Source organism: Muntiacus reevesi, chromosome 2 (assembly GCF_963930625.1).
Source record: "Muntiacus reevesi chromosome 2, mMunRee1.1, whole genome shotgun sequence".
In the NCBI taxonomy this organism is placed as follows: domain Eukaryota; kingdom Metazoa; phylum Chordata; class Mammalia; order Artiodactyla; family Cervidae; genus Muntiacus; species Muntiacus reevesi.
The window spans coordinates 122,711,454-122,738,622 of NC_089250.1; the positions used below are offsets into that span (position 1 = coordinate 122,711,454).

General features: G+C 39.7%; 1 protein-coding gene across 2 annotated transcripts in view; it reads right to left on the reverse strand.

The window, feature by feature from the left end:
- Nucleotides 1–8,520: 8,520 nt before the first annotated feature.
- The window catches only part of PARG (poly(ADP-ribose) glycohydrolase), a 114,830-nt gene continuing 96,181 nt past the window's right edge, over nt 8,521–27,169 (reverse strand). For both annotated transcript variants that reach the window (XM_065922773.1, XM_065922772.1), the window contains exons 16-18: nt 22,058–22,163; nt 10,369–10,497; nt 8,521–9,676 (exon numbers count right to left, since the gene is read on the reverse strand). In XM_065922773.1, coding sequence (XP_065778845.1) covers nt 9,522–9,676; nt 10,369–10,497; nt 22,058–22,163 — 390 coding nt within the window. In that variant the 3' untranslated portion in view covers nt 8,521–9,521. The remainder of the gene's footprint in view (nt 9,677–10,368; nt 10,498–22,057; nt 22,164–27,169) is intronic.

A 27,169-nucleotide genomic window follows, 5' to 3' on the forward strand; every position in this document is an offset into this window, starting at 1 on the left:
GCTTCATCATAGGAGAAAAGCTGTGATAAAGGAGGTGACTGAGGACTTAATCTAAGCCCCAGAACTGTCACTGAGTCAATCTGGTCTAGTCACAATGTCTAGAATATAAACTGTGGATGAAACAATCCAGTGTGAAATATTTGTTTTGCCTAGGGAGTAGGATAAAGGTGTGCACTGGTCTTACAAGATACTATTTTTAGTCACTAAGATCTGATCACTTCTGCTATGAATGGGTGGTAGATGTATGATGGCTTTTGCTTTGATGAATTATGGTTTTCTGTTTCTCAGAATGTTGTGGCTTAGCTGTGTCTGAACACTAATACCAATTTATAAGATACATGAGTCATCATGGAAGAGCTCCTTTCAGCATCCTTATCCAAAGGGTAGAGCCAAGCCTGCAGCCAGACATTAGTCAGTGATTGTCAGAGACCTGCATGCAAAATGTGAATGCCCTGAGTGCACTAATGTTCTCTTTTTCCTGACGAGTAGACACTCACTTCACTGAGACTCTGCTGTGTGCCAGATAGTGTGCTGAGGACAGTGAACATGACATGATCTCTGACCTCAAGAGGCTCACAGTCTGTACAGTTGAGACGCAGAAGCAAACAAATTACGATTGAGTATCTTATAAGGCATGTTTGTAAGTGCTGGGCCCAGGGCCTAAGAAGAGAGAAGTTAACGTTGGAGTTAGAGCTGCCATAAGATGAGTCAAGTGGAAGAACAATGGAAATCTAGAGTAAATAGTGAAGTACCTGGATCCTAAAAAGGAAAAAAAAGAAGAAAAATTATCTCTTAGTGGCCAAAAGGGGCCTCAGAGTCCCCTGGACACCTGAAGTGTTTTGCAGGGGACTGGCCCTAACTACCAGGTCAGGAGCAAGGGCTTCCAGATGCAAGAGAGGAGTGAGTAGGTTTCTGGTTTCTGGTTTCTGGTCCTGGTTTCTGGTCTTGGTTTGAATGCTATCTGCCTATTTTCTCAGAAACTCGATTTCCCTATCTGAAAATAGGTTTAGAACAGATGACCTCTGCAAGCTTCTTTCTGGGTGGGACATCTATGACTGCTTGATATTTGAAAGAGGTGCTGAACTGCATTACCTCAAATTTTCACTGCAAGTCATCTCCCTTTGTATGTTGTTATATCACTTTATGATATAATTTATTTTGTTTGTTACCCATTGTGCATAAGGCAAGCCAAAGAGAAAAAGAAAGAGAGTGGCTTTTTTTGACACTCTTTTTAACTCTTGTTGACTAAAAAAATAGTCACAACCTGGAAGTTGAGAGTTAGATGTATTCTTTGGGAATTATGAGGATTTCAAGCCTGGGAGACAGCATCTCAAGTGACCCAGAGAGATTGCTCCAAGGAGGTGGGGAAAGGAGTCGGGGATATCTGGAAGTTTGTAACAAGGAGGGGTGGAGGCAGGCAGTCTGTCAATTAAGGAAAACCAGATATCTGAGGAGTTTAGTGCTCTTCTTTGCATGGGAAGATGCAAGCATCTGGGCTCAAGGAATACATTCTTTCATATGCATCTCAGCTGCCTGGGGCCAAATCCTGCTTGAACAATCATGCTCACATTCCTAATTCCTGCTGCTGCTGCTGCTAAGTCGCTTCAGTGGTGTCTGACTCTGTGTGACCCCTTAGACGGCAGCCCACCAGGCTCCGCGGTCGCTGGGATTCTCCAGGCAAGAATACTGGAGTGGGCTGCCATTTCCTTCTCCAGTGCATGAAAGTGAAAAGTGAAATTGAAGTCGCTCAGTCGTGTCTGACTCTTCACGACCCCATGGACTGTAGCCTACCAGGCTCCTCCGTCCATGGGATTTTCCAGGCAAGAGTACTGGAGTGGGCTTCCCTTCCTAGAATACCCTTAATTCCGCCTTTACCTGTAGGGTGGTGGATGGCTGCCTCTGGAGCTTTCTTCGTTCTCCCCACCTGCTTATTGGGGAAGTGACTGATGGCTGTCAGTATACAATGGTATTGTATTGGGTTCAGAAATTTGAAAGGCTGGAATCCCTGATGGCTGTGATGTTCTTGTTTCCAGATATAGCAGGAAATATCTCATTTCACACTCTGGCAGGCTTATCATGCCAAGACTACCCAACACTGTCCTGGGATGGGATGAATGAGGGCCCCTCACACTTCACAAACTTTATACTTCTTCCATCATCCTCATCTAAAACAAGGACGCATGTTAGTTAACTGGAATCTGACGAGGATGACATCCAAGTCCCACTTCCATTTGATCTGAGTCATACTAAGTAAGCAATGACACAAGACACAAAGCATAGGGAGTGAGAATTGAGTGTGTAAATAAGGCACTGTGGCAGTGTGATCTTGAAGGCTTTCAGCGGAAGAAGCTGCCAGCCTCACCAGCTTAATAAAGTCGGCCAGACCAGGTGGGGGTAGGCGGTGTGTGCATTCTTTCTCCAAGTATCTGTTTTGTTTCTCGAGTTAGAAAGCAACCCACAGCCTGCGTCTGTCTTAAAAATAAAGAGAATACCAACAATGAAAGATGTGCCAAAAAGAAAAAGACAGTAGCATAAAAATCTCTGAAGTGTTTGTATAAATGGAGGCGGGGAAGCGGATGTCAGTGAGGGTGACTGGGAGGAATCCTCATCTGCAAATGTTCAGAGTTTCACAGTCAGCACTGCGCTCACTCGCTGCTGGGCACTCAGTTGCTGTCCTGTTGAAGCAGGAGGAGCCAGAGATACACAAATAAGAACCAAACTCTTGGCTTCCCTGGGGGCTCAGTGGTAAAGAATCCACCTGCCAATGCAGGACACACAGGTTTGATCCCTGCTCTGGGAACATCCTACATGCCGTGGAACAACTAAGCCCATGTGCCACAACTTTTGACCCAGTGGTCTAGAGCTCAGGAGACTCAAGTACTGATCCATGTGCCCTAGAGCCTCTGCTCCACCACGGGGGAAACCACTGCAGTGAGAAGCCCGCACACCACAACCAGAGAGAAGCCCCCGCTCTCCGCAACTGGAGAAAAGCCTTCACAGCAACGAAGACCCAGCACAGCCAAAAATAAATTAATTAAAGAACCAAAGCCTGAGCTATGAACTCTGTATTCTTACCACTTGGAGTGTTACCATAGAGCAGCCGCATCCATATTATCTGGGGTTTTGTTAGAAATGCACAGTCCAGGCTTCAGAATCAGTATCTGCATTTTATAGGAACCCCCGAAGTTTTAGAAGCACTGATCTATATGGTGAGGGCCTGTGGGTAGCATGGGGTTGGGAGGAGAAAGACTGGCTTAGAGGGTCAGGGAAGGCTTCCTGGAGGAAGTCACATTTGTGCCAGGTCTTCTAAGATGAGTAGAACTTACTCGTTTGAAAAGAGAAGGAAGGAAATTCCTAGTAGAAGAAGGGGTAGAATGAAAAAGTAGCTGACTGAGAGGGGAAGCTGAGCTGGAAACATAGGCTGGAATCTGATTTTGACACTATCTATCTGCTATATTAAGGAATGTAGGTTTCTTTGTTTCCTAAGGATGGAAATCAAGGAAGGAGGGCGAACATTCTCCAGGCTGATGTTTAATCAGTGTCAGGGTGTTCAGTGCAATTAGGGCAACTGACTTGTTCACTGTGGGAATGTTTTGGGGCAGACTAGTACCCTCCAGGTGTACTCACAGAGGGTGGCAGGTTCCATGAATTTGACAGGAAGCTGAAAAGAAAATTTCTATCTAAAGGCCCCCCCTTTTTCCCCTGAAGGCAATAAATGCAAGGAAATGATCAATTCCTATAAATGGTATTAAACCAAAAACATATTACAGAAGGACTGGAAATTTTTCTTAGAGGCAAAGTAGCAACTGTTTAATCTTTTAAACAACCCCCTGAAAAGCCAAAGCAGATAGAGAATACCTGCCACACTTTGATTGAAACTCAGTGCTAGCTCAGGATCAACAATCTGGTGTTCTGATTAACAACTGTTGATCAGACCAACCGGATGTTGAATCTTTGCCCAAGATCCTGGCTCTGGGTGTTCTTACCAGCCTTGGGCAGGCCTAAGCCTTCTCCCTTTGTCTTCTAACTGGCTGGATGCTTTCAATAATGAGCCAGAGAAACCCGGGATTTTAAAAGTGGCAGAAAGCATTTGTCCTACTCAGTTATTATAATGATAATTGATTCTTAAGTGTGCAAAATAAGAAAGTGCATTTGATCTACTGCAGATAATTCAGGCACCTCCCACTCTGTCCTGGCATCTGAAGTTGCCTTATTAGAGCAAAAGTCCCAGAGCCACTGAGACTATTAACTGGAGGGTTAAGTGTGAGAAGTTAAAAAAAAAAAAACAGCATTAGCAGAGAGGACTAAATCATGCTGCAATGTATAGATGTGGGAAAAAATTAGTAATAATAGAGGCTTCTAGTACCACTACCCACTAGATGCTGGTGCCGTGATGAATGCTTTACAGTAGCTCCCTTCTAATTCATTCAAGAGTCGTACCAGATAGCTGTCCTTGGCCTGTTTCGGAGGAGGAACCTGGGACTCGGTGGTTGTTAGTTGGTTGATAGGACCCCAACAACCAGGTGTTCAGAGCTTGGATTCAAGTCCAGTTTATTGTTGATCACAGCCCATGACGCCCCACTTCCTGGAGTGGGCTGTACTATCATTCAGAAGTCTGTAAGAGACTGTCACTACACTGGTGTTGCAAGGAGGCATTTGGTACCCTTGTATTTCTGCCTCACCAGCTTCCAGAAGTGGCACGGATCCTTTAGAGAGCCACATTGTTGCAATTAAAATAGCCCAGAGAGGGTCAGGTGTTAGAAGTTCACAAATACAGGTTGGCCAGTGGCTCGTGAATGGCCTTGGCCTTATTTTAATAATTCTGAAGGATCTGAGAGCTCTTGTTGGAGACAGGGTACTGACCACAAAATCCAGTGTTAGCTGATCTTGGAGGAATGGGTTGGCAAAGAGGTACTTTGGAGGCTGAGGCTTCAGAGAACGTTGAAGGGTGGTCAGAGCCTAGAACAGTTCTGGGTTATCTTCCACCCAAACACTGTTAAGTCAAAAGTCATACCCACGAAGTCCTTCAAATGCACCATCTCATTTAATTTTTATCCACTAACTAGACTCTCACTTTGAGTAATTTCTTCAGATATAGTTGCCACCCTAACCTCTTCTACTATGTCTAATCCATTGTTTAACTAATCAATTTCATTTTCTTTTTTTGTTTTGGTTTTAGTTCTTTTTCTAATCTGCCTAGTCATTCCCTCATCTGTGTTGGGCCAAAGTATAGTCATACAAACAGTGCATTTATTGGCACTTGTCCTCAGGACAACGCTTTCGTTCCCATTTGCTTACCATTTACTATTCCTAGATTTAATTTTAACTCACTTGGAGGAAGGCTGAAGGGACGTGGGAATGCTAAAGAACAAAAAAATCCTTAAAAGTATGTTATATATAGAGTATAATTGTTTTCTTAAAATCATTTACTGCTAAATGTAGAATTCTCTGGGCCCCTTTAGATCCTCAAAGACTGCAAACTCTAAGACTCAAACTCCCAAGTATATGGAGCAAATGTTTTTTGGATTTAGTTTTACTATTTAAAAAAGGGAGAATTAGTATGTTCATAGATACATGAAGGTACAGAGAATTACATTTCAGTATTAGTGAAAAAGTCTCAAGACCTCCATCATCAAGAGGCCCAGAAACAGTAGGTGTTTAACCCTAAACCTTGACACTGGGCACTTGAGTCCTATCAGTAGCACCCCATTGTTCTTAGACAGTGAAACCTTAGAGGCAGCTCAAAGCTATGCACTGGTTCCACAATCAACTCATACTTTTATTCTCTCTCTGTCTCTTTCCCTTCCCTCTCTCCCTCTTTTAAAAGAGAGTTTATTTTTTAGAGCAGATTTGGGTTTACAAAAAGTTGAGCAGATAGTGTGTGTGTATACACTCCCTCTTCCCCAAAGTTTCCCTTCTTAACTTCTTGTATTAGTGTGGTACATTTGTAACTGGTAAGTCAATAGTGATACTATTATTAAAGTCCCTAATTCACTTCAGTGTTCACTGTTTGTGTTTTTCAGGTCTATGGGTTTTTACAAGTGCATAATGTTATGTATCTAACATTATCATATAGTCCGATCACCCTAAAAATTTCATGCTCCGACTTCTCGCTATTTATCTTCCCCATCTCTCTTCCCTACTCCAAACTCCTGGCAACCACTGCTGCTTTTATTATCTCTACAGTTTCACCTTTTCCAAAAGTCGTATAGTTAGAACCAAACCATATGTACCCTTTTCAGACTGCCTTCTTTCACTTAGCAATGTGAATCTGACATTCTTCCATGTCTTTTTGTAGTTTGGTATTTCATTTGTTTTTATCACTGAATAATATTCTCCTGTATGGATGTACCACAGTCTATTCCAACTGAAGGACCTCTTGAATGCTTACTGTTTTGAAAGTGATAAATGAACCTGCTATATATATTTATGTGCAAAATTTTCTGTGGACATAGTTTTCATCTCATTTGAGTAAATAGGAATGTGATTGCTAGAATCATATGGTAAGACTGTGTTTACCTCTGTAAGAAACTGCCAAGTAGTCTTCCAAAGTGGCTGTACCATTTTCCATGCCTACTAGCAATGAGTGAGAGTACATCATGTGAAATGCCAGACTAGATGAAACTCAAGCTGGAATCAAGACTGTCAGGAGAAATATCAATAACCTCAGATATGCAGATGACACCACCCTAATGGCAGAAAGCAAAGAGATACTAAAGAGCTTCATGATGAAGTTGAAAGAGGAGAGTGAAAACACTGGTTTAAAACTCAATATTCAAAAAATGAAGATCATGGTATCCAGTCCCATCACTTCATGGCAAATAGGTGGGGGGAAAAAATGGAAACAGTGACAGACTTTATTTTCTTGGGCTCCAAAATCACTGAGGATGGTGACTGCAGCCATGAAATTAAAAGACGCTTACTCCTTGGAAGAAAAACTATAACCAACCTAGACAGCATATTAAAAAGCAGAGATATCACTTTGCTGACAAAGGTCCATATAGTGAAAGCTATGGTTTTTCCAGTAATGGTGTGAGAGTTGGACTGTAAAGAAGACTGAGCGTCAAAGAATTGATGCTTTTGAACTGTGGTGCTGGAGAACATTCTTGAGAGTCCCTTGGACTGCCAGGAGATCCAACCAGTCCATCCTAAAGGAAATCAATCCTGAATATTCACTGGGAGGACTGATGCTGAAGCTGAAGCTCTAATACTTTGGCCACCTGATGCAAAGAGCCAACTTATTGGAAAAGACCCTGATGCTGGCAAAGATTGAGGGCAGGAGGAGAAGAGGAGAACAGAGGATGAGATGCTTGGATGGCATCACTGACTCAATGGACATAAGTTTGAGCAAACTCTGGGAGACAGTGAAGGAGAGGGAAGCCTGGTGTGCTGCAGTCTATGGGGTCGCAAAGAGTTGGTCATGGCTGAGTGACTGAACAAGGCTTAAAACAAACCTCAACAAATTTAAAAGAATTGCAATTATATAAAATGTGTCTTCTGGCCACAATCAAATCAATAACAGAAAACTAAAATTTCTAAACAATGAGAAACTAAACAGCACACTTCCAAATAATTAATGGGTTAAGTCTCAAGATTTTAAGATAAATGTTTAACAGAATGAAAATGAAAAATATATACACACTACTATATAAAATAGATAACCAACAAGGACCTACTGTATAGCAGAGGGAACTATACTCAATATTGTGTAATAATAAGGGAAGATAAACTGAAATATATATATGTGTGTGTGTGTGTCTGAATCACTGCTCTACACCTGAAATCAACTATACTTCAATTAAAAAAAAGATCTACAAAAAGAACTACAAAAGGAATGACAAGTGACTGTCTTCAGGCACTTGAGTGCCAAATTCCATTAGCTGCTGCTGCTGCTAAGAGACTTCAGTCGTGGCTGAGTCTGTGCGACCCCATAGACGGCAGCCCACCAGGCTCCCCCATTCCTGGGATTCTCCAGGCAAGAATATTGGAGTGGATTGCCATTTCCTTCTCCAATGCATGAAAGTGAAAAGTGAAAGTGAAGTCGCTCAGTCGTGTCCAACTCTTAGCGACCCCATGGACCGCAGCCTACCAGGCTCCTCCGTCCATGGGATTTTTCAGGCAAGAGTACTGGAGTGGAGTGCCACTGCCCTCTCCAATCCATTAGCATCTGTATATAAATAAAAAGAGCTGCAGATGCTGGCCAAGGCCCCTTTTTACCCTGCCAATATTAATACCAGGTGTTGGACCATCTACTTCAACTCCTTAATAATAGGATTTGACCACCAATAGCTTTTCCTGACAGCTGACTGTAAGCTAGAACTTGAACAGTATGGTTTAGAATTACTTTAGAAATAATAAATGCTCTTGCGATTAAACCCTGCTCTCAATTAGCACAGAACTGGCATTGGCTTTTTAATTTCTGAGAGACATTATTATTTATGCTTGTTGCCTGTTTTAAATGGACACAATTTTAAATAAAAGATTTTAAACAGAGCCCCTAATAAAGCCTAAATCTAATCATTTCCACAATTCCAGTTTTATTTAGATTTTAGGTGCTTGCATGTAGACACACTTAAAGAAAAGAACACATATGTGTATATATATATTAGATGATATAAGAGTTTGACAAACGACTTGTTAATGAAAATTTATTAACTACATAACCTATGAGTACCAGAGAAACTTCAATATGTACAAATCACCATGAAGTTCCCAGTTCCTAAACTTTGGTTATATGAATATGTTTCAAGCACCAAGGAACAAACAACAATCCTAATTCAAAAAAAGAAAAAGAAAAAAAATCCCAAGAAACAAGGTCCTTCAAGTCTCTTGAATCTGTTTGTTTTTTAAACACCATTTGGGAAACTCTTTTATTCTTATATTTCCTTTCATTTGTATGCAATTTCCAAAAACAGTTTCAATAAAAATTGATCATGGGAAAAGAGACAGACAATTACCATTACAAATAAAGGTGATATCTCAAAATAACTTTTTGGAAAGTATTCTTAAATATAAAACTCTTAACCTAGGAGATCTGTATTATGTAACAAACCCAACTCTTCTTTCAAAAATCAAAAAAACTCCAACACCACAATCATAACAAGAGTAGGGGGTGAGAGGTTCACAAGGAGATCTATAGCAGACTCAGTTAAACAGCTCCTAGGATTTCACCACCTTCCTTGGCATCTGCTAGCTGCAGAGGTGATTTGTATAATATTTAGGCATCAAAAAAGACACCTGACAGGCTGAGCACAAACTCTGGTGAAATTTCACAAGAAGTCTGGTGGGCAAAAGAAAAAGAAAAATCAAAGGATCAAGGCTGAAATAGAAGGAAAAAAAAAAGAAATAAAATATGTCTGAGTCTATGTAAGTCGGGATGGAGGAGGTGTAGATGTACCAACCGACAATTTCCTTGCGTGGAAGGGACTGCATCCTTGCCTACAAATAGGATTATATACACATGTATATTATGTCAGTTCATATGTTACAGAAGTGGAAGGAACTTCTAGTCACTTGGCTCCTCAGGCCCCAGTCCTTTGTCCTGGCTGGTTGGTGGTCTGTGTACAAGACTCAACTACGTGGTATATGAATGGATAAAGCTTGATGTCTGGTCCAGGGGTGGAGCAGTTTCTGCATTCTTCATTGTAATATCGTAGCAGCAGCTTATATACTTCTCCTGAAGAGCAGAAAGCCAGACCAGTTTGTACATTAAGATATGTAGATAGATAAATCTACTACAGAACATCCCAGTTCTATCCCAAATAACATATGCTAAAATTTGGCTTTTGAAAATAAACCATGAGTTCCATAAGCCTGGAAGGCTTTCCTGATATAAAGTTAAAATTTTTTTAAATACCTTAAAGAAATGACTTATTAGCTCATAACTACAGCAGGCTATACATGGTACATCATCCATGCATCCTTTTGGGAGTTCATGGCAAGTCTAATTTTACATTTAGCTCCCGTGATAGGAAGGCCTTTCAGTTCCAGTTGAAACACAGTAGATGGAACATGTGCTGGCCTGTCTGACAGACATGAGTCAGAGTAAGGCCTCTTAGGTTTTAACTTACCTTTCAACACCATCCCCCTCATTCAGTTTTCCATACACACAAAAGTAAAAATGGACACTAACTTCAACTTCTTGGCTTTAATTTGATAAGTTGACATACTCATTGAATATTGAGGATGAAATTTTGCCAGAAAAAAAAGGTCTGCAAGTGTTGTCCCTCTGAGACCTTGTCACCCACCCCCACCCCCACTGAAGTCACATTTCCATTCTTTCTTATCCACTAAGATCTTTCCAGAGTTAGCAAGTGCTCCTCTTGGGTGGTGTGCAATCCATCTAGACACCAACCATCCCCTACTTACCAACAGTCAGTTTCCTTTCAGTAAGGAATGTATGCATGCTGTAAATGTCTCTCATCAATTCTGCATCCCCAAAGGTGAAATAAACCACATCTCGCTCAGCTACAGCAGCTGCCAGTATCTGTATTAAGGCTGTGGCACAGAGGAAAACACAGCTATATTATGACACTTCCCATCAGGATACCTTTAGTTCTTTCAGCCAGCTAAATTACAGCTGGTATGCCATAGCTATATCCTGGATTAAAGATTTATAAACCTAATATACACGTTATTAGAAATGGCAAATAGAGGATGAAGATAAATCATCTGGTTGTGTGACTTTCCAGACATGCTACTGAGAATCTCATTAAGCCACAGAATTCCCACATAAGCACCTTTGTAGGAAAACAAATAGAGAAAGGTGCATCTGAAGTAGCACACTTAAGGCAGTAAAGTGGTTTTCTCCCCACTTACATTAATCTGGAACTAAAATTTTTGTGTTTGTTTGCTTGATTTATCTTACTACATAGTCAACTGGTTTTTTGTATCAAAGGTCTGTGATTTTCCCTGACCAATGTACTTGGGAGGTTCTACTGCTCTCGTGAACTCTACAGCAAGCAGGCATTCTCAAAATGGGTTCCAGAAGACACCCCTGTCCCTCCCGCACTCCCACCTCCACCCAATCACGAGAGCATGGAGTGAATGTTACTGATAACACTGGACATTAACTCCGGTGTGCTGGCATAGGAAAATCATGGAGAACCCCTGTCCTCAGGAATCAGAGGTACAAATCACTGAGCCTGGAGTACATTTCCAAAAATTAAATTCCTTTATAATCTTAATCTCAATAGACAAAATTTATTTTAAATATCAAAAATGAACATAGGTACAATAAATGCCCAGTTGCTAATAACATATCTTTTCCTTCATAAAAGGGGAGGTGGGAATCAAATTAAAACACTATGGAGGATAAACATAATTTTGATTTTTGAAAGCATGTTAATATTCTACATCTTCAAAACATAAAATATAAGAATGGGAATGGGGAGGAGCTTTTAACTAAAAGCAAATGAAAACAGATGAGCCTAATTTTATTTCAAAAGAAAAACACTACAGGGAAAGGAAAAAGAAGAGAACAAAAGTAAGAACTAATCCAAGTAACTTATGAACACAATATTTGACTAATATGGCCTCACTCTTGGACAAGGAGGAAAGAACTGCAAACAAATCCCAAACTTTCTTTATCAGATGTGCTTACCATAGCAGTACAGGTGAAACAATTTTGAGACTGTTAAACTATATTTCAGGATTGAATACATGAGTTGATTTGTTGATGCTGCTGGGAGTTATAGGTCTCAGAATGGAAGAGGGGACATACAAACATAGAATGGGAAAGACAAAAAAAATAACTCTGTGGTTATCAATTGAAATGAAAGGCACTGGTATGTACTCATGACTTTTAACTATGTACATCTGTGTGTGCGTATGTGTATTTCCTAGTTTTGTCTGCTAAAAGAGCCAAAAAGAAGACATCCCAGTAGCAGTTAGCACACCTAGTGCCCAGATAGTGGTCTAATACCATTCCCCCTAAAAGGAGCTGGATTCCGCAAGGAATACTTGATTGCATGGTTGGGACAGGATAGGTACAAGATAAACCTAGAACGTTTTATTATACCAGGAAGTGAAGAAGTACTCCAAAACAGATGGGGAAAAATTGATGCGTGCTTATCATAAGGATGTAGAAGCCAGTTTGAAGGAGCATCTAATAGCCAAATCTGGGTGAGGGAAGAACCAAAATATTATGTATAGTATTAAATTACAAATCATTGAAAAAATATAAATTCCTGAGTCCACAATGATAATACATAATAAATAAATGCAGAAGAAGGGTTCCTGCTCACATGAGAAAGCTAAAGACTAACTGGTAAGTCTAGAGGGAGTGTTAGAACGAGATAACCCCTTTTCTGCATTCATCATGGTAAAGACTGGATCAAGCAAAGATCAATAAAGGATGCTAGACCTAAGGGGAATTTTGACTCAAAGCGTCTTCCCACAGACTACTTATTAACTACAAGAGAGGAAAAAATATCTCTACAGTGGAAAAACATGACTAGGTGACCAAAATTAACATCACCAGTGGGGTCAGATGACTACCAAGTGCCTCTAGATACTATCACCTGTGCACTTCTCAGATCAAGAATGCATAACCTCACCCTAATTATCAGGAAACAGAAGATAAAGGCAACAAACGTTGTATTCTTCAAACGTGTATTATTTTCATCATAGGGGACTGGAATGCAAAAGTAGGAAGTCAAGAGATACCTGGAGTAATAGACAAGTTTGACCTTGGAGTACAAAATGAAGCACAGCAAAGGCTAACAGAGTTCTGCCAAGAGAACGCACTGCTCATCTCAAACATCCTCTTCCAAGAACACAAGAGATGACTCTACACATGGACATCACCAGATGGTCAATACTGAAATCAAACTGATTATATTCTTTGTAGCCAAAGATGGAGAAGCTCTATACAGTCAGCAAAAACAAGACCAGGAGCTGACTGTGGCTCAGATGAGGAACTCCTTATTGCCAAATTCAGACTTAAATTGAAGAAAGTAGGGAAAACCACTAGACCATTCAAGTATGACCTAAATCAAATCCCTTAGGCTTATACAGTGGAAGTGACACATAGATTCAAAGTATTATATCTGACAGACAGAGTGCCTGAAGAACTATGGATGGAGATTCATAACATTGTACAGGAGGTGGTGATCAAAACCATCCCCAAGAAGAAGAAACGCAAAAAGGCAAAATGGTTGTCTGAGAAGGCTGACAAATAGCTGAGAAGAGAAGCAAAAGGCAAAGGAGAAAAGGAAAGATATATGCATCTGAATGCAGAGCTCCAAAGCATAGCAAGGAGAGATCAATGAAAAGAAATAGAGGAAAACAATAGGATGGGAAAACTAGAGATCTCTTCAAGAAAATTAAAGATACCAAGGAACATTTCAAGTAAAGATGGGCACAATGAAGGACAGAAATGGCATGGACCTAACAGAAGCAGAGGTTATTAAGAAGAGGTGGCAAGAATACACAGAAGAACCATACAAAAAAGATCTTCATGACCCAGATGACCAGGATGGTGTGATCACTCACCTAGAGCCAGACATCCTGGAGTTTGAAGTCAAGTAGGCCTCAGGAAGCATCACTACAATCAAAGCTAGTGGAGGTGATGGAATTCCGGCTGAGCTGGAATTTCAAATCCTAAAAGATGATGCTATTAAAGTGCTCACTCTATATGCCAGCAAATTTGGAGAACTCAGCAGTGGCCACAGGACTAGAAAAGGTCAGGTTTCATTCTAATCCCAAAGAAAGGCAATGCCAAAGAATGCTCAAACTACTGCACAATTGACTCATCTCACACGCTAGCAAGGTAATACTCAAAATTCTCCAAACTAGGCTTCAACAGTATGGGAACCGAGAACCAGATGTTCAAGCTGGATTTAGAAAAGGCAGAGGAACCAGAGATAAAGTTGCCAACATCCGTTGGATCATAGAAAAAGCAAGAGTATTCCAGAAAAACATCTGCTTCTTCTTCATTGACTATGCTAAAGCCTTTGTGTGGATCACGACAAATTGTGGAAAATTCTTAAAGAGATGGGAATATCAGACCACCTTACCTGCCTCCTGAGAAATCTGTATGCAGGTCAAGAAGCAACAATTAGAACCAGACATGGAACAATAGACTGGTTCACAATCGGGAAAGGGGTATGTCAAGGTTGTATATTGTCACCCTGCTTATTTAACTTATATGCAGAATACATCATGAGAAATGTTTGACTGGATGAAGCAAAAGCTGGAATCAAGATTGCCGGGAGAAATATCAATAACCTCAGATATGCAGATGACAGCACCTTTATGGCAGAAAGCAAAGAACTAAAGAGCCTCTTGATGAAAGTGAAAGAGGAGAGTGAAAAAGCTGGCTTAAAACATTCAAAAAACAAAGACCATGGCATCTGCTCCCATCACTTCATGGCAAATAGATGGGAAAACAATGGGAACAGTGAAAGACTATTTTCTTGGGCTCCAAAATCACTGCAGCCATGAAATTAAGACACTTGCTCCTTGGAAGAAAAGCTATGATGAAGCTAGACAGCATATTAAAAAGCAGAGGCATTACTTTACTGACAAATGTCCATCTAGTCATAGCTATGGTTTCTCCAATAGTCATGTATGGATTTGAGAGTTGGACCATAAAGAAAGTTGAAGGCCAAAGAATTGATGCTTTTGAACTGTGGTGCTGGAGAAGACTCTTGAGAGTCCCTTGGACAGCAAGGAGATCAAACCAAAATAAAAACTTCTAAAAATTGAACTAGTGTATTTGATATGGCTGAGTATCCCCAGATTTGAGAAAGAATCTAAGATGTTATAATATATACAAGATTCTGAGTACAAGTATTTCCTAATTTCCAAACTAATATTTATTGAGTATCCACACCATATGAGGCACCACGACTAGGCCTCATTAATCTTGGAGTAATTGATCCCCAAATACAGATACATTTTAATTAAAACTGCTCAACCAACTTATGCAAACATTAAAGCTTCAGTACACTCAATTTTAAAAGGTTCCTAATTAACCTAAACTACATATAAAAATGGAAACCAATGTGTTGTAATCTTCTTCTATCAACAGGTATTTCTTATCTTTTGGTTTGAATGAAATTTATCTACATTTCCTATTAAGAGGAGAGAAAGACCCAAAGAAAAGTCCTTCTAGTCTTGTTTTCCCCTTACATACAGAAATACTAGATCACTGGTCATTTGTCATTTATGAAAATAAAATATTAGTAAGAACATTTAAAATGTATCTCCCTATAGAGTTTATATATTTATTTTTTTCCTCCCTATAGTGTTTATTTTTAAAATGCTTCACAGGCCATTCTGTCCCCATGGATAGGCTCACAGAGTTAAGTTTGACAGATCTACCAAAAAGAGGCTGAATCCCAATAAGAGAACCAATTTACATTACATTCTTGATTTCCCATCTGTTTCTGTTTGGGTCACATGATAACAAAAGCATGTGGCAGACAAGCTGGGACTGGAGACTGAAGACCTGAGGCTCAGGCCTCCCCTTTCTGCTAGCTATCTAAGCTCTAGGACTTTGGCCAAGTTACTTAACTCTCTTGCCTGCATTTTCCCCAACTATGCAAACAGGAAGTCAATTCAGATCATCCCTAAAGACTCTTTCAGAGTATGGAATTCCACAACCTCTATTACAGTTTTTCTTCTTGCATTGGATATTAGACTATAAATACACAGATGAAATTTTCAGAAATATAACAATCTTGACCTTAAATCCATCAGTAATCACTAACAAAAGATCATTTTAAACAAAACTGTCTTCAGACCTCACTATACCCCCAAGGTCTTTGCGCATCTAGACAATTATGTCTCACGATTTAAGTGAACTCTCCTGCATCACAAATTAGATGAGAATAAATCACAGATCTAATAGGATGTGTGGACTGATTCCAAGAATGATACAAAAGCATCAAATTCCGAATTCAAGCATAACTAGGTGCCAAAATAATCACTTAAATTAACCTGCAGGGAGTTTGGTTTTAATTTTCTTTTTTGCATCAATCTTAAGCAATAAAATTTTCAAATAAGTATGAATAATCAAAAAAGGCTTCCCTGGTAGTTCAGACGGTAAAGAAGCCACCTGCAATGCAGGAGACCCAGGTTTGATCCCTGGGTCAGGAAGATGCCCTGGAGAAAGGAATGGAAACTCACTCCAGTATTCTTGTCTGGAGAATTCCATGGACAGAGGACGCTGGCGGGTTGTATTCCACTGGGTCGCAAAGAGTCGGACATGACTGAGCGACTAACACACACTACACTAATATCAAAAAACAATTCATAGTGTCATAACAAATGAACCAAACAAAAAAATGAGTAAAGTCACAGATACCTATACATAGGTACGATCTGAGACCATCAACATGTAGCATTAGTAACAACTGCTAACACTGAGCTCTATACTGTAGCACGCTGAATGTTCTAGCAGCTTTTCGAGGATAAGCTCAAGATTCACAAAGATTAACTCAATCCTTAGAAAAACTGAATAAATATTAGCATTATCTCCATTTTGAAAATCAGGAACTAAGAGCATCAAAAGATTAAGTAACCTGTCTAAGGTCACAGAGCTAGAAAGTGGCGGAGCTGAAATTTGAACTGGGTGGCCTGACCCAGGACTCTCCCTCACCCACTATGTTGTAAAGCTGCCATGCCACGTCACCCTGCTATGCTCCAAGCCAACTTACCATATGTCTGTTAGAGGAATTTCCTCAAATTGTCTATTTACATTATTTAAATACATACTAGCAGGAAGCTAAAATGGTATAGACCTGAAAGTGTTACTCATGTGCTTCTAACGAAACCCAGGTTGTTTTGTGAACTCATGTCTTGATTACTATGAAAGCTCAAACATGTTTACCAGCCCTGCAGCATTTTGCCCACTCTTTTAGGCCGACTCTTATTTTCTAATTGATCCTGTGCTCTGGCTACTGTTTTTATTTTATATATATATATATATATATATATATATATATATAAAACAAAGTATTATTATTTATTTTTGGCTGTGCTGGGTCTTTGTTGCTGCATATGGGCCTTCTCTGGTTGTGGCAAGCGGGTTCTGTAGTTGTAGCCCCCAGGCTTCTCACTGAGGTGGCTTTTCTTGTTGCAGAGCAGGGCTCTAGAGCGCCTGGACTTCAGCAGCTGTGGCTCGCAGGCTCTGGAGCACAGGCGCAGCAGGTGTGGTGCACAGGCTTAGTTGCCCTGTGGCACATGGGATCTCCCTGGACCAGGGATCGAACTTGTCTCCCCTCCATTGCAAGGTGGATTCTCAACCAATGGACCACCAGGGAAGCCCTGGCTACTGTTTTTAATCTTGGTACCATGTGACCCTACCAACCACCCCCATCCTCCAGTGGATATTATGAAAGCCTCAATCTTTGGTGTCTTAAATGTACTCACGTCAAGAATTCAGCCACCATCGCTAGAATGGCAATTTCCAAATCTAAATCTAGATACAGAATTTGTGGCCAATAAAGATGAAATTGTAAAAGCACAGACACTGAACTCTTGGGCATCAATCCTGGTTTGAATCCTAGTCCTGCCACTTGCTCTCCTTGTGACCTGAGGCTATTTACCTCGTTGCCTCAGTTATGTCACAAAGACAAAAATACCTGATACCTGATAGGCTGTTATGAGCTAATACATCTAAGGAAAGCACTTAGTACAACACAGAATGCTTTCAACATGTTGTCTAATAACAACCACAACCACAATACTGGTTTTTGAGGAAAATAGGCCAAATATGAATGCTGGTTCTGATTGTTAGCTATGTTTCTTTGGGCAGTTTTATTAGCCTCTGCATAAAACCTTGGTTTCCTCATCTTAAAAATGAGGCCACAGATTGAAGGGTAACTATGCAACACTAAAGGAGAGAATGTAGTATTTCTTAAACCTGGCTGATTATCAGCAACTCCCAGAGAGTTAAAAAAAAAAGTTTCCAGAGCATTTTCCAAATCCATTAACTCAGTGGTATCTCTGAAGTCCAATAATAACCATTCCACTCTCTCCAGAAAACTTGAATGCAACTTGAAAGATATATGTACCCCTACGTTCACTGCAGCATTATTACAATAGCAAGATATGGAAGCAACCTAAGTGCCCATCAATAGATGAATGGATAAAGAAGTGGTGTATATATACAATGGACTACTACTCGGCCGTTAAAAAACAATGAAATCTTGCCCTATGCAACAACATGGATGGACCTAGAATGCATTATCCTAAGTGAAATAAACCAGACAAAGACAAATACTGTATGATTTCACTTATGGGTTGAATCTAAAAACAAAACATATGAACAAACATAATCAAACAGAAACAGTAACAAATACAGAGAACAAACAGGTGGTTGCCAGAATGAGTTGGGAGGGAGTCATGGGTATGAATGTACAGTGTAGGGAATACAGTCAGTAATTATGTAAGGTCTTTGCATGGTGACAGAAGACAACCAGACTTATCATGGAGATCATTCTGAAATATATAGAAACATAGAATCACTGTTGTGTACCAAGAACTAACAGTGTTGTAGGTCAGTCATACTTTAAAAACAAATAAACGCACAGGAAAATATGATCAGATTTCTGGCTACCAAGGTAGGAGGTGAGGGGAGAGGGAATAAAATGAAGGTAGTCAAAAGGTACAGACTCCCAGTTACAAGATAAATAAGTACTAGGAATGTAATGTACAAATGATAATTAACACTGTTGTACATTATAAATGAAAGTTGCAAGGGAGTATAAATCCTGAGAATTCTCATCACAAGGAAAAAATTTTTTTCTACTTCTTTAATGTTGCATCTATATAAGATGATGGATATTCACTAAACCTACTTGATACTCATTTCATGATGTAAGTCAAATCATTATGTTGGACATCTTAAACTTGTATAGTTCTGTATGTCAATTATTTTTAAATAAAACTGGAAAAAAAATACATGCTCACAACAGAAATTGTTGATAATTGTGAAAATAAATTATACAATGAAAATCTTGGAATACTACCCTCAATAGTCATCAGAGCAAGCAAAGTTGCAGTCTGAGTGAAAGGCTTTTTTACACCATAAAGAAAAGAAACAAAATGAACACATTTATAAAGCTTCCCAAATTGTCCATCACAAATGACCAAAGCTTGTGGCAGACCTGGCTTCTGGATTGATGATATGAATCTACTCATTTATTTTTCTTAAGAGAAAAACAGAAAAAAGTGTCTGTCATAAGATCAATAAGTCCAGAGTGAAAAACAGGTTTCCTCAAATAAATTCAGGATGATAAAGAATTTCATAAAATAAAAACCTGAAATTCTTTCTTCTATAGACATTCAAAACACTGAAACTAATAATGTGGTTTTTATTTTTGAATATGAAGAAAATGTCTGTGTAAGTCTTTAGAATAAGGAATAGAAGAAATTTTTCTAAGCATGCCACAAAAATGTAAACACATAAAAATTAACCCCATATGACAACAGGCTGATCACAACTCAACAGGCTGAAATAAATGAAAAAACAGAGAAAAATACCTATAACATATGTTATTCAGTTGCTAAGTTGAATGACAGATAATTAATATTTCTTAATATACGAAGAGTTATTACAAGCCAATGAAAACTAAATCTACTGACTAAAAGCTAAATGAGCAGATGACATGGACAAGCAATTTGCAAAACAAAAATGGCCAATAAAACATATAAAAACTATTGAACCTCAGAGAAATTAAGAAGATTGACAAAACCCTACAGTAGTGAGATCGCCTTTGCAAAGAAGACACTGTAAACTGATATTGCCTTTCAGAAGAACCGTTTGTGGTAAACATTAAAATACATTGTATCCCTATCCTTTGAGTCATTAATTTCACTTCTAGGAATTAACCCTAAGAAAATAATTATGTATAACATATATAATTATATATAATAGTATTGCTTATATAAAATAAAAAAAACTGTATGAGTGGAGAACTGGTGAAATGAACAATGGCATATAGGTACATACAACAGAATAGTATGTAGCTATTAAAAATTGTGGACAGTTTTTGGTGTTGCAAGCCATCATGAGACTATAGGGTTTTCTAAAAGAGGAGGTCAGAGCATAGCATACATAGTGTGATTCCACTAAGGTCAAATGATTACACAAACTGTTACAGAGAAATTCCCAATGAGAAGAATTTGAGAAGGATTTCATCTGTATCTAGTTTAGCTATCAAGGCCAGTTGGCTGTTTTATATGTTTGCTTTGTTTTATTGTTACTTTGACAACTGTAGTATAAACAAAACATCTGTCAGATTTTTGTCCTGGGTTTCTGGCAGGAGCTTCAAAACCTTCGCCATTTCCTGAGTCAAAGCTATGGTTGTTTCAGTAGTCATGTATGGATGTGAGAGTTGGACTATAAAGAAAGCTGAGCACTGAAAAATTGATGCTTTTGAACTGTGGTGTTGGAGAAGACTCTTGAGAGTCTCTTGGACTGCAAGGAGATCCAACCAGTGCATCCTAAAGGAAATCAGACCTGAATGTTCACTGGAAGGACTGATGTTGAAACTGAAACTCCAATACTTTGGCCACCTGATGCGAAGAACTGACTGAAAAGACACGATGCTGGGAAAGATTGAAGGAGAGAGAAGGGGACGACAGAGGATGAGGTGGTTGGATGGCATCACGACTCAATGGACATGAGTTTGAGTAAACTCTGGGAGTTGGTGATGGACAGGGAGGCCTGGCATGCTGCAGTCCATGGGGTCGCAAAGAGTCAGACACGACTGAATAACTGAACTGAACTGACCTGAGTGATAGGGTATTTGCTATGCTAATGATAGTGACTGCCAGTGGGCCTCGAGACTGCTTCAGGATTGTACTTTCAGTCACTGAACTCTAGGGAGAGGGAGAACTGGAACATGGCCAGTGATAACCAATGGCGCCTATGTAATGAAAACTCTGGACACCAAAGGTCGGTAGAGCTTCTTAACAAACACACTCATGTGCTGGGAAAGTGATATGCTTTGACACCACAGGGAAGGGGCATGGAAGCTCTGTATTCCCTCCCCACCTCACCCTACGTATATCCTTTATAGTAAAGCTGTAACAGCACCTTCCTGGGTTCTGTGAGTTATCCTAATAAATTGTCAAACCTCAGAGGGCTTGTGGGAACCTCCCAACTGGTAGCTGGTTGATTAGAGGTGCAGGTGGCCCTGCACAGGACACCCCAACCCCAGACTTGCAGTTTGAGTCTGAAGTAGGGGTGCTCTAGTGGAGCATGTATGCCCTTACCCTGTAGGGTCAGCACTAACTCCAAGGCAGGTCAGGACTGTCCTGTAGCACCCTCAGCTTGTGTCAGACCAGCCGGGTTGATACAGAATAGTAGTCATCCTATGTAATAATATAATACTGTTTTCTATAACTGACACTCTTGAGAGGAAAAAACATGTCATAATATGATAAATAACCAATAGCTCTGTTGATAGGTACAAACCTCAAGTGCAGGAAATGTTTATCCTGAGTACCAAATGCCTCCTCATGCAGCTCTCCAAGCTGCACGCCCACCCATCATGCACCTCTATTAAAGCACTCATTTCTCTAAGTTGCATTTGTCCATGCCGCTCTCTCGGTCATGCTGGACTGTGAATTCCAAAGCAGGGACCACATCTCTGAGAATACACCTTTGTATTCTCAGAACCTACCACAGTGCCTAGAGTGGCAGACCTGCCATAAGTCTGGTGAATGAACGAGTCACTCAATGAAACAGCCCTGTCCATAAAATTCACTACTCTAAAGGAATGTGCTTGCATGGGTGGTTTGGTTTGAAACTTCATAGTCATTTTGGCCTCTTTATTCAACTAAACGCTGTGCCTGATAGATCAAAGAGATAAGTAACCTCTGCAGGGAATAAAAATACAGATTTAAAAATAAAAATACTGTGTATACAGCTTCCTGCATACACAATAAAAGAAGGACTGTATCAAATATTCTTTTTCTTTTCTTTTTAGATTTTTGTGGTCCCTTATTATGATAGACCAATAGAAATCTGGTTAGAAGGACTAACTCTATTCCTTAGTCAAAAAACTATTATCCTTCTTATAACAACTGACTCACTCACCTTTTAGTCTAGCATCGCCCCCAAAGGCACCACAGCCCCAGTTTCCTGTGGCCACTGCAGCCAGGTTCTCTGAAGAAACTCCAGGACGAAGAAATCCACAGTAAGCCTGAAGGATGAAAGAAACATCAAAGCAATGTGAGTGACTAGACGCTAGCAGTATTTCTAACTGATGTACTAGGATCAGTATCCATCATCAAGCTTATGTTCTCTCTCTCTCTCTCCTTTTTTTCCTAGGGGCCAAAGGAGAGGGAAAAAAGAGAAAATCCTGGGATTACACAAGGAAGAGAGTAAGAAATGACCAGTTTTAATTACTGATTTGCTTTGATGCTGGGCAAATCAAAGCCCTTAAGCCAATACAGGTCTCAGTTGTCCCCCCTCCCCAATTCAAACAAACATAAATGAAAATATCAGATATTTCAAGAATTAATGGGATGCCCGTTACAAACTATGAGGGACTAATGGACAGAAAGGCATTCAAGACTGTTTTATTTGAAAACTTTTGATTACTATTTTTCATTAAGGAGTTATTATTATTAGGCTTCCTCAGCACTCTCTCTGAATTATTGAGACTAGATTAATAACTGTGGTTAGCTTTTAGATGTGGTTCTTGCCACTGAAACACTTAAGCAACTATATATAAAATAAGTCCCTATATATAAAAGGGACCCCTATGCCTGGCTATAAGATAACCTTTAAAATCCCTTCTAGCTCCAAGACTCTAGTTTCACAGCTGTATTTTAAGCTACATTATTTTATTTTAAAACTTGCTAGTTACCTGCAAAAAGTACAGTATATCCTGAGGATGGTGGCTGCGTATTAATTAAATGAACAGCTCATTTTATATATGAGAAGTTGGCAGCTTAAGGTCCTAGAGTTTCTGATTCCCATTTCTTTGCTGTCAGGCTAGTTAGTCTTTCTGCCTCCTAAGGGTTCTTAGTTTTCTGAAACTATCAGACTATGTTAAGAAGTTTAATATAACAGCAAAGCAAATATCCCCTGGGCTTTCTCAAGTACCAAGCAAAGCCTAAAATATAGCTTATGTATAATAGTAAATAAAATAAAAAGAACAGTGTGTGACAGATGTTCCCAGAGAAAAACCAAGGATAAAGAAAGATGCCTCTACGAAACCCACACATAATACTATAAATTGCTCTCTGAAGTTGCTACAAAGGTATAAAAATTTATTTTACACACTGTCTGGATGAATTAACAAGGCTATTTCTTCCACCTCCTCCTAGGCTGTAAATCCTGGCAGATATTAATTATAAGTTGGTACCTGACCATTATTCAATGCCGTGGTACAGAGCTTACACTAGAACTCACAAATTACCTGTATAATCAGATGCATAGAGCTTTTGAAAATCTCTTTCAGGTCAAAACTATCAAAGAGCTCAATTTTTTTGAGCAGGTTCTTCTTGAAAGATACAGAGTCTCTGCCTTTATGCCAACAAAGGGAACAGACTTTCTGTCAGAATAGACGTAACTTTGTCACTTGCTTTCCTGTCAAATTCTCCAAACATGCCTAGATGAAGAGGAAGATTTCTTAGCCTCCTAGTTAATGTTTTCTGCTTTATGCCATCATGCCAGAGAATGATTTTAGTCTCTTCCAATACTGCTATCTCTACATATCTGGGCTAAATTTTTTTTAATAAGCAAAAATAGCTTAGTAAAACTAAAGCCAAACAACAGAGAATTTGAAATATTTAGATTATCAGAAGCAAAATCTAACCAATTTTACTAAAAAAAAAACTATCTTGAAAAATGGCCACAACAGAAACAAACTATAAAAATGAAGTTATTCTCCATTTGCTGTTTTGATCAAATAAAATAAAACTTTAAAAAGGTAATCAGAAATTAAATGATGTAAAATACTTGTAAAATAGGTAAAAGAATAACTAATGATTAAATACAAAATTCCTTTTTATAGAGGTCTAATTGATTTATTAGTTTCAGGTATACAGCAAATTGATTCAGTATTTTTACAGATTATACTCCATTAAAAGTTATTACACAATAATGGCTATAATTCCCTGTGTTGTCCAATATAACCTTGTTGCTTATCTACTTTACATAGTTTGTATCTCTTAATCCCATAACCCTAATGTGCCCCCCATCTCTTCCCACTCCCTTCTGTAACCACTAGCCTGTTTTATATCTGTGAGTCTGTTTCTGTTTTGCATGTACATCATTTGTGTTATTTTTTAGATTCCACATGTAAGTGACGCTGTGCTGTGCTTAGTCGCTCAGTCATATCTGACTCTTTGTGACCCCAGGAACTGTAGGCAACCAGGCTCTTCTGTCCATGGGGATTCTCCAGGCAAGAATACTGGAGTGGGTTGCCATGCCCTCCTCCAGGGGTCTTTCCAACCCAGGGATCAAACCCAGGTCTCCTGCATTACAGTGGATTCTTTACCATCTGAACCACCAGGTAAGCCCACATGTAAGTGATATCATATAGTATTTGTCCTTCTCTTATTTCAGCAAGCATAAATACTCTCTAGGTCCATCCACATTGCTGTAAAAGGTAGAATTTCATTCTTTTTTAATGGCTAAATAATGTTTCATTGTATACATTATCCATTTGTCTGTTGATGGGCATGGCACTTGGGTTGCTTCCATATCTTGACTGTTGTTACAAAATTCTTTTATTGTGTTTAAACCAACTACTTCCAAGGTCAGAAATCAGATAGAAACAGCAAGCTCCTCTGAGTCCCCTTTAGAGGGACAACCCTTGCTTCTCTCCATTCCCCAGTAAGGAGAGAGAGATCCCTCACCTGTCAGAGATGAGGACCGGGCCACTAATCCAGATAATAACTGAGCTTGGTAAGAAACAAAGATCAGATAATGATCGAGACAACAAAAGAATTGTCAAGTTCCTTCTTCACAGGGAAATGTGCTAGGAGTTCTCGAGAGCTCCACACTGGCAGCAGATTTTTCCTCACATGAGCCAGAGCACTTGAGAAGATTAATCGGAGCAGTAAAAGAAACCTTGCTTATTAAACTCTCATCACAGCCTGACCTGACATTCACCAGGACAGAGCTATTTATTTTTCCCTAATAAACTACTTAAAAGTGGGAAAAAGAAGAAGCATTCAAACCTCAGTAAGTAGAAGATACCAATAAATACTCCTGACTCAGAATGGCGCTTCCCTGATAGCTCAGTTGGTAAAGAATCTGCCTGAAATGCAGGAGACCCCAGTTCAATTCCTGGCTCCAGAAGATCTGCTGGAGAAAGAATAGGCTACCCACTCCAGTATTCTTGGGCTTCCCTTGTGGTTCACTTCATAAAGAATCCGCCCACAATGCAGAAGACCTGGGTTCGATCCCTGGTTTCGGAAGATCCCCTGGAGAAGGGAAAGGCTACCCACTCCAGTATTTTGGCCTGGAAAATTCAGTGAACTATACAGTCCATGGGGTTGCAAAGAGTTGGACACGACTGTGTGAATGAGTTTTGATGGGAAGGTAAGAAGAGAGGGAATTTTGGATTCCTGAAGGTTGCCGAGAGGCGCCTTGAGAAGCAAGTGGCAGGAGGAAGATACCGGTATCTAGAATTAAAAACTAGAGCCCAGCTGGGAAGTCGTAAAAAGAGACATGGGAAGGAAGCAAAGAAATTGAAAAAGGAAACAAAGAAAACAATTTTTAAAACCTACAGGCCCAGAACTGGGCCCAGGAAATAGATGGTATTCAGGTGAAGAGTCTGTACAAACATCCCTGCAACACACATGCACGGGTACACACAAACTGAAGAACTCAGGCTGCCAAGTCAATTTAAGCTGGCCTAAAGGTCCGTCTGATCAAGGCTATGGTTTTTCCAGTGGTCATGTATGGATGTGAGAGTTGGACTATGAAGAAAGCTGAGCGCCGAAATAGTGATGCTTTTGAACTGTGGTGTTTGAGAAGACTCTTTGAGAGTCCCTTGGACTGCCAGGAGATCCAACCAGTCCATTCTGAAGGAGATCAGTCCTGGGTGTTCACTGGAAGGACTGATGCTGAAGCTGAAACTCCAATACTTAGGCCACCTCATGCAAAGAGTTGACTCATTGGACAAGACCCTGATGCTGGGAGGAATTGGGGGCAGGAGGAGAAGGGGACAACAGAGGATGAGATGGCTGGATGGCATCACCGACTCGATGGGCATGAGTTTGAGTAGACTCCAGGGGTTTGTGATGGACAGGGAGGCCTGGAGTGCTGCGATTCACAGGGTCGCAAAGAGTCGGACACGACTGAGCAACTGAACTGAACTGAAGAGAATATAATTAAATTATATCCTTCATTATAATATAAATACATTATACTGTTTTCTAGATTAATAATTTAATTATTGTCCTAAGGAGTTGTTTATATTAAATCAATATAACATATTTGTCTAACAAACTAATACATAGTTCATATTGATAATGATTTTATGTTTTAGAATACTGTGATTTCTTAAAAACAAATATAAAAAAAGTGCCTAAAGGGATATCCCTGGTGGCCCACGGACTAAGACTACATGCTCCCAATGTAGAAGGCTTTGGTGTGATCCTTGGTCAGGGAACTTGACCCCACATTCCACAACTAAGAGTTCACATGCCACAACTAAGACCTAGTTGTTGTTCAGACACTCAGTGGTGTCCAACTCTTTGCAACCCCATGGACTACAGCATGAGTTTTTTTTTTTAAGTGCCTGTAGAATCTTTTAAAGGACAGAAATGGAATGAACCTAAGAGAGGCAGAAAATATTAAGAAGAGGTGGCAACAATACACAGAACAACTACACAAAAAAAATCTTCATGACCCAGATAATCACGATGGTGTGATCACTCACCTAGAGCCAGACATCCTGGAGTTTGAAGTCAAATGGGCCTTAGGAAGCATCACTACAAACAAAGCTAGTGGAGGTGATAGAATTCCAGCTGAGCTATTTCAAATCCTAAAAGATGATGCTGTGAAAATGCTGCATTCAATATGCCAGCAACTTTGGAAAACTCAGCAGTGGCCACAGGACTGGAAAAGGTCAGTTTTCATTCCAATCCCAAAGAAAGGCAATCCCAAAGAATGCTCAAACTACAGCACAATTACACTCACCTCACACACCAGCAAAGTAATGCTCAAAATTCTCCAAGTCAGGCT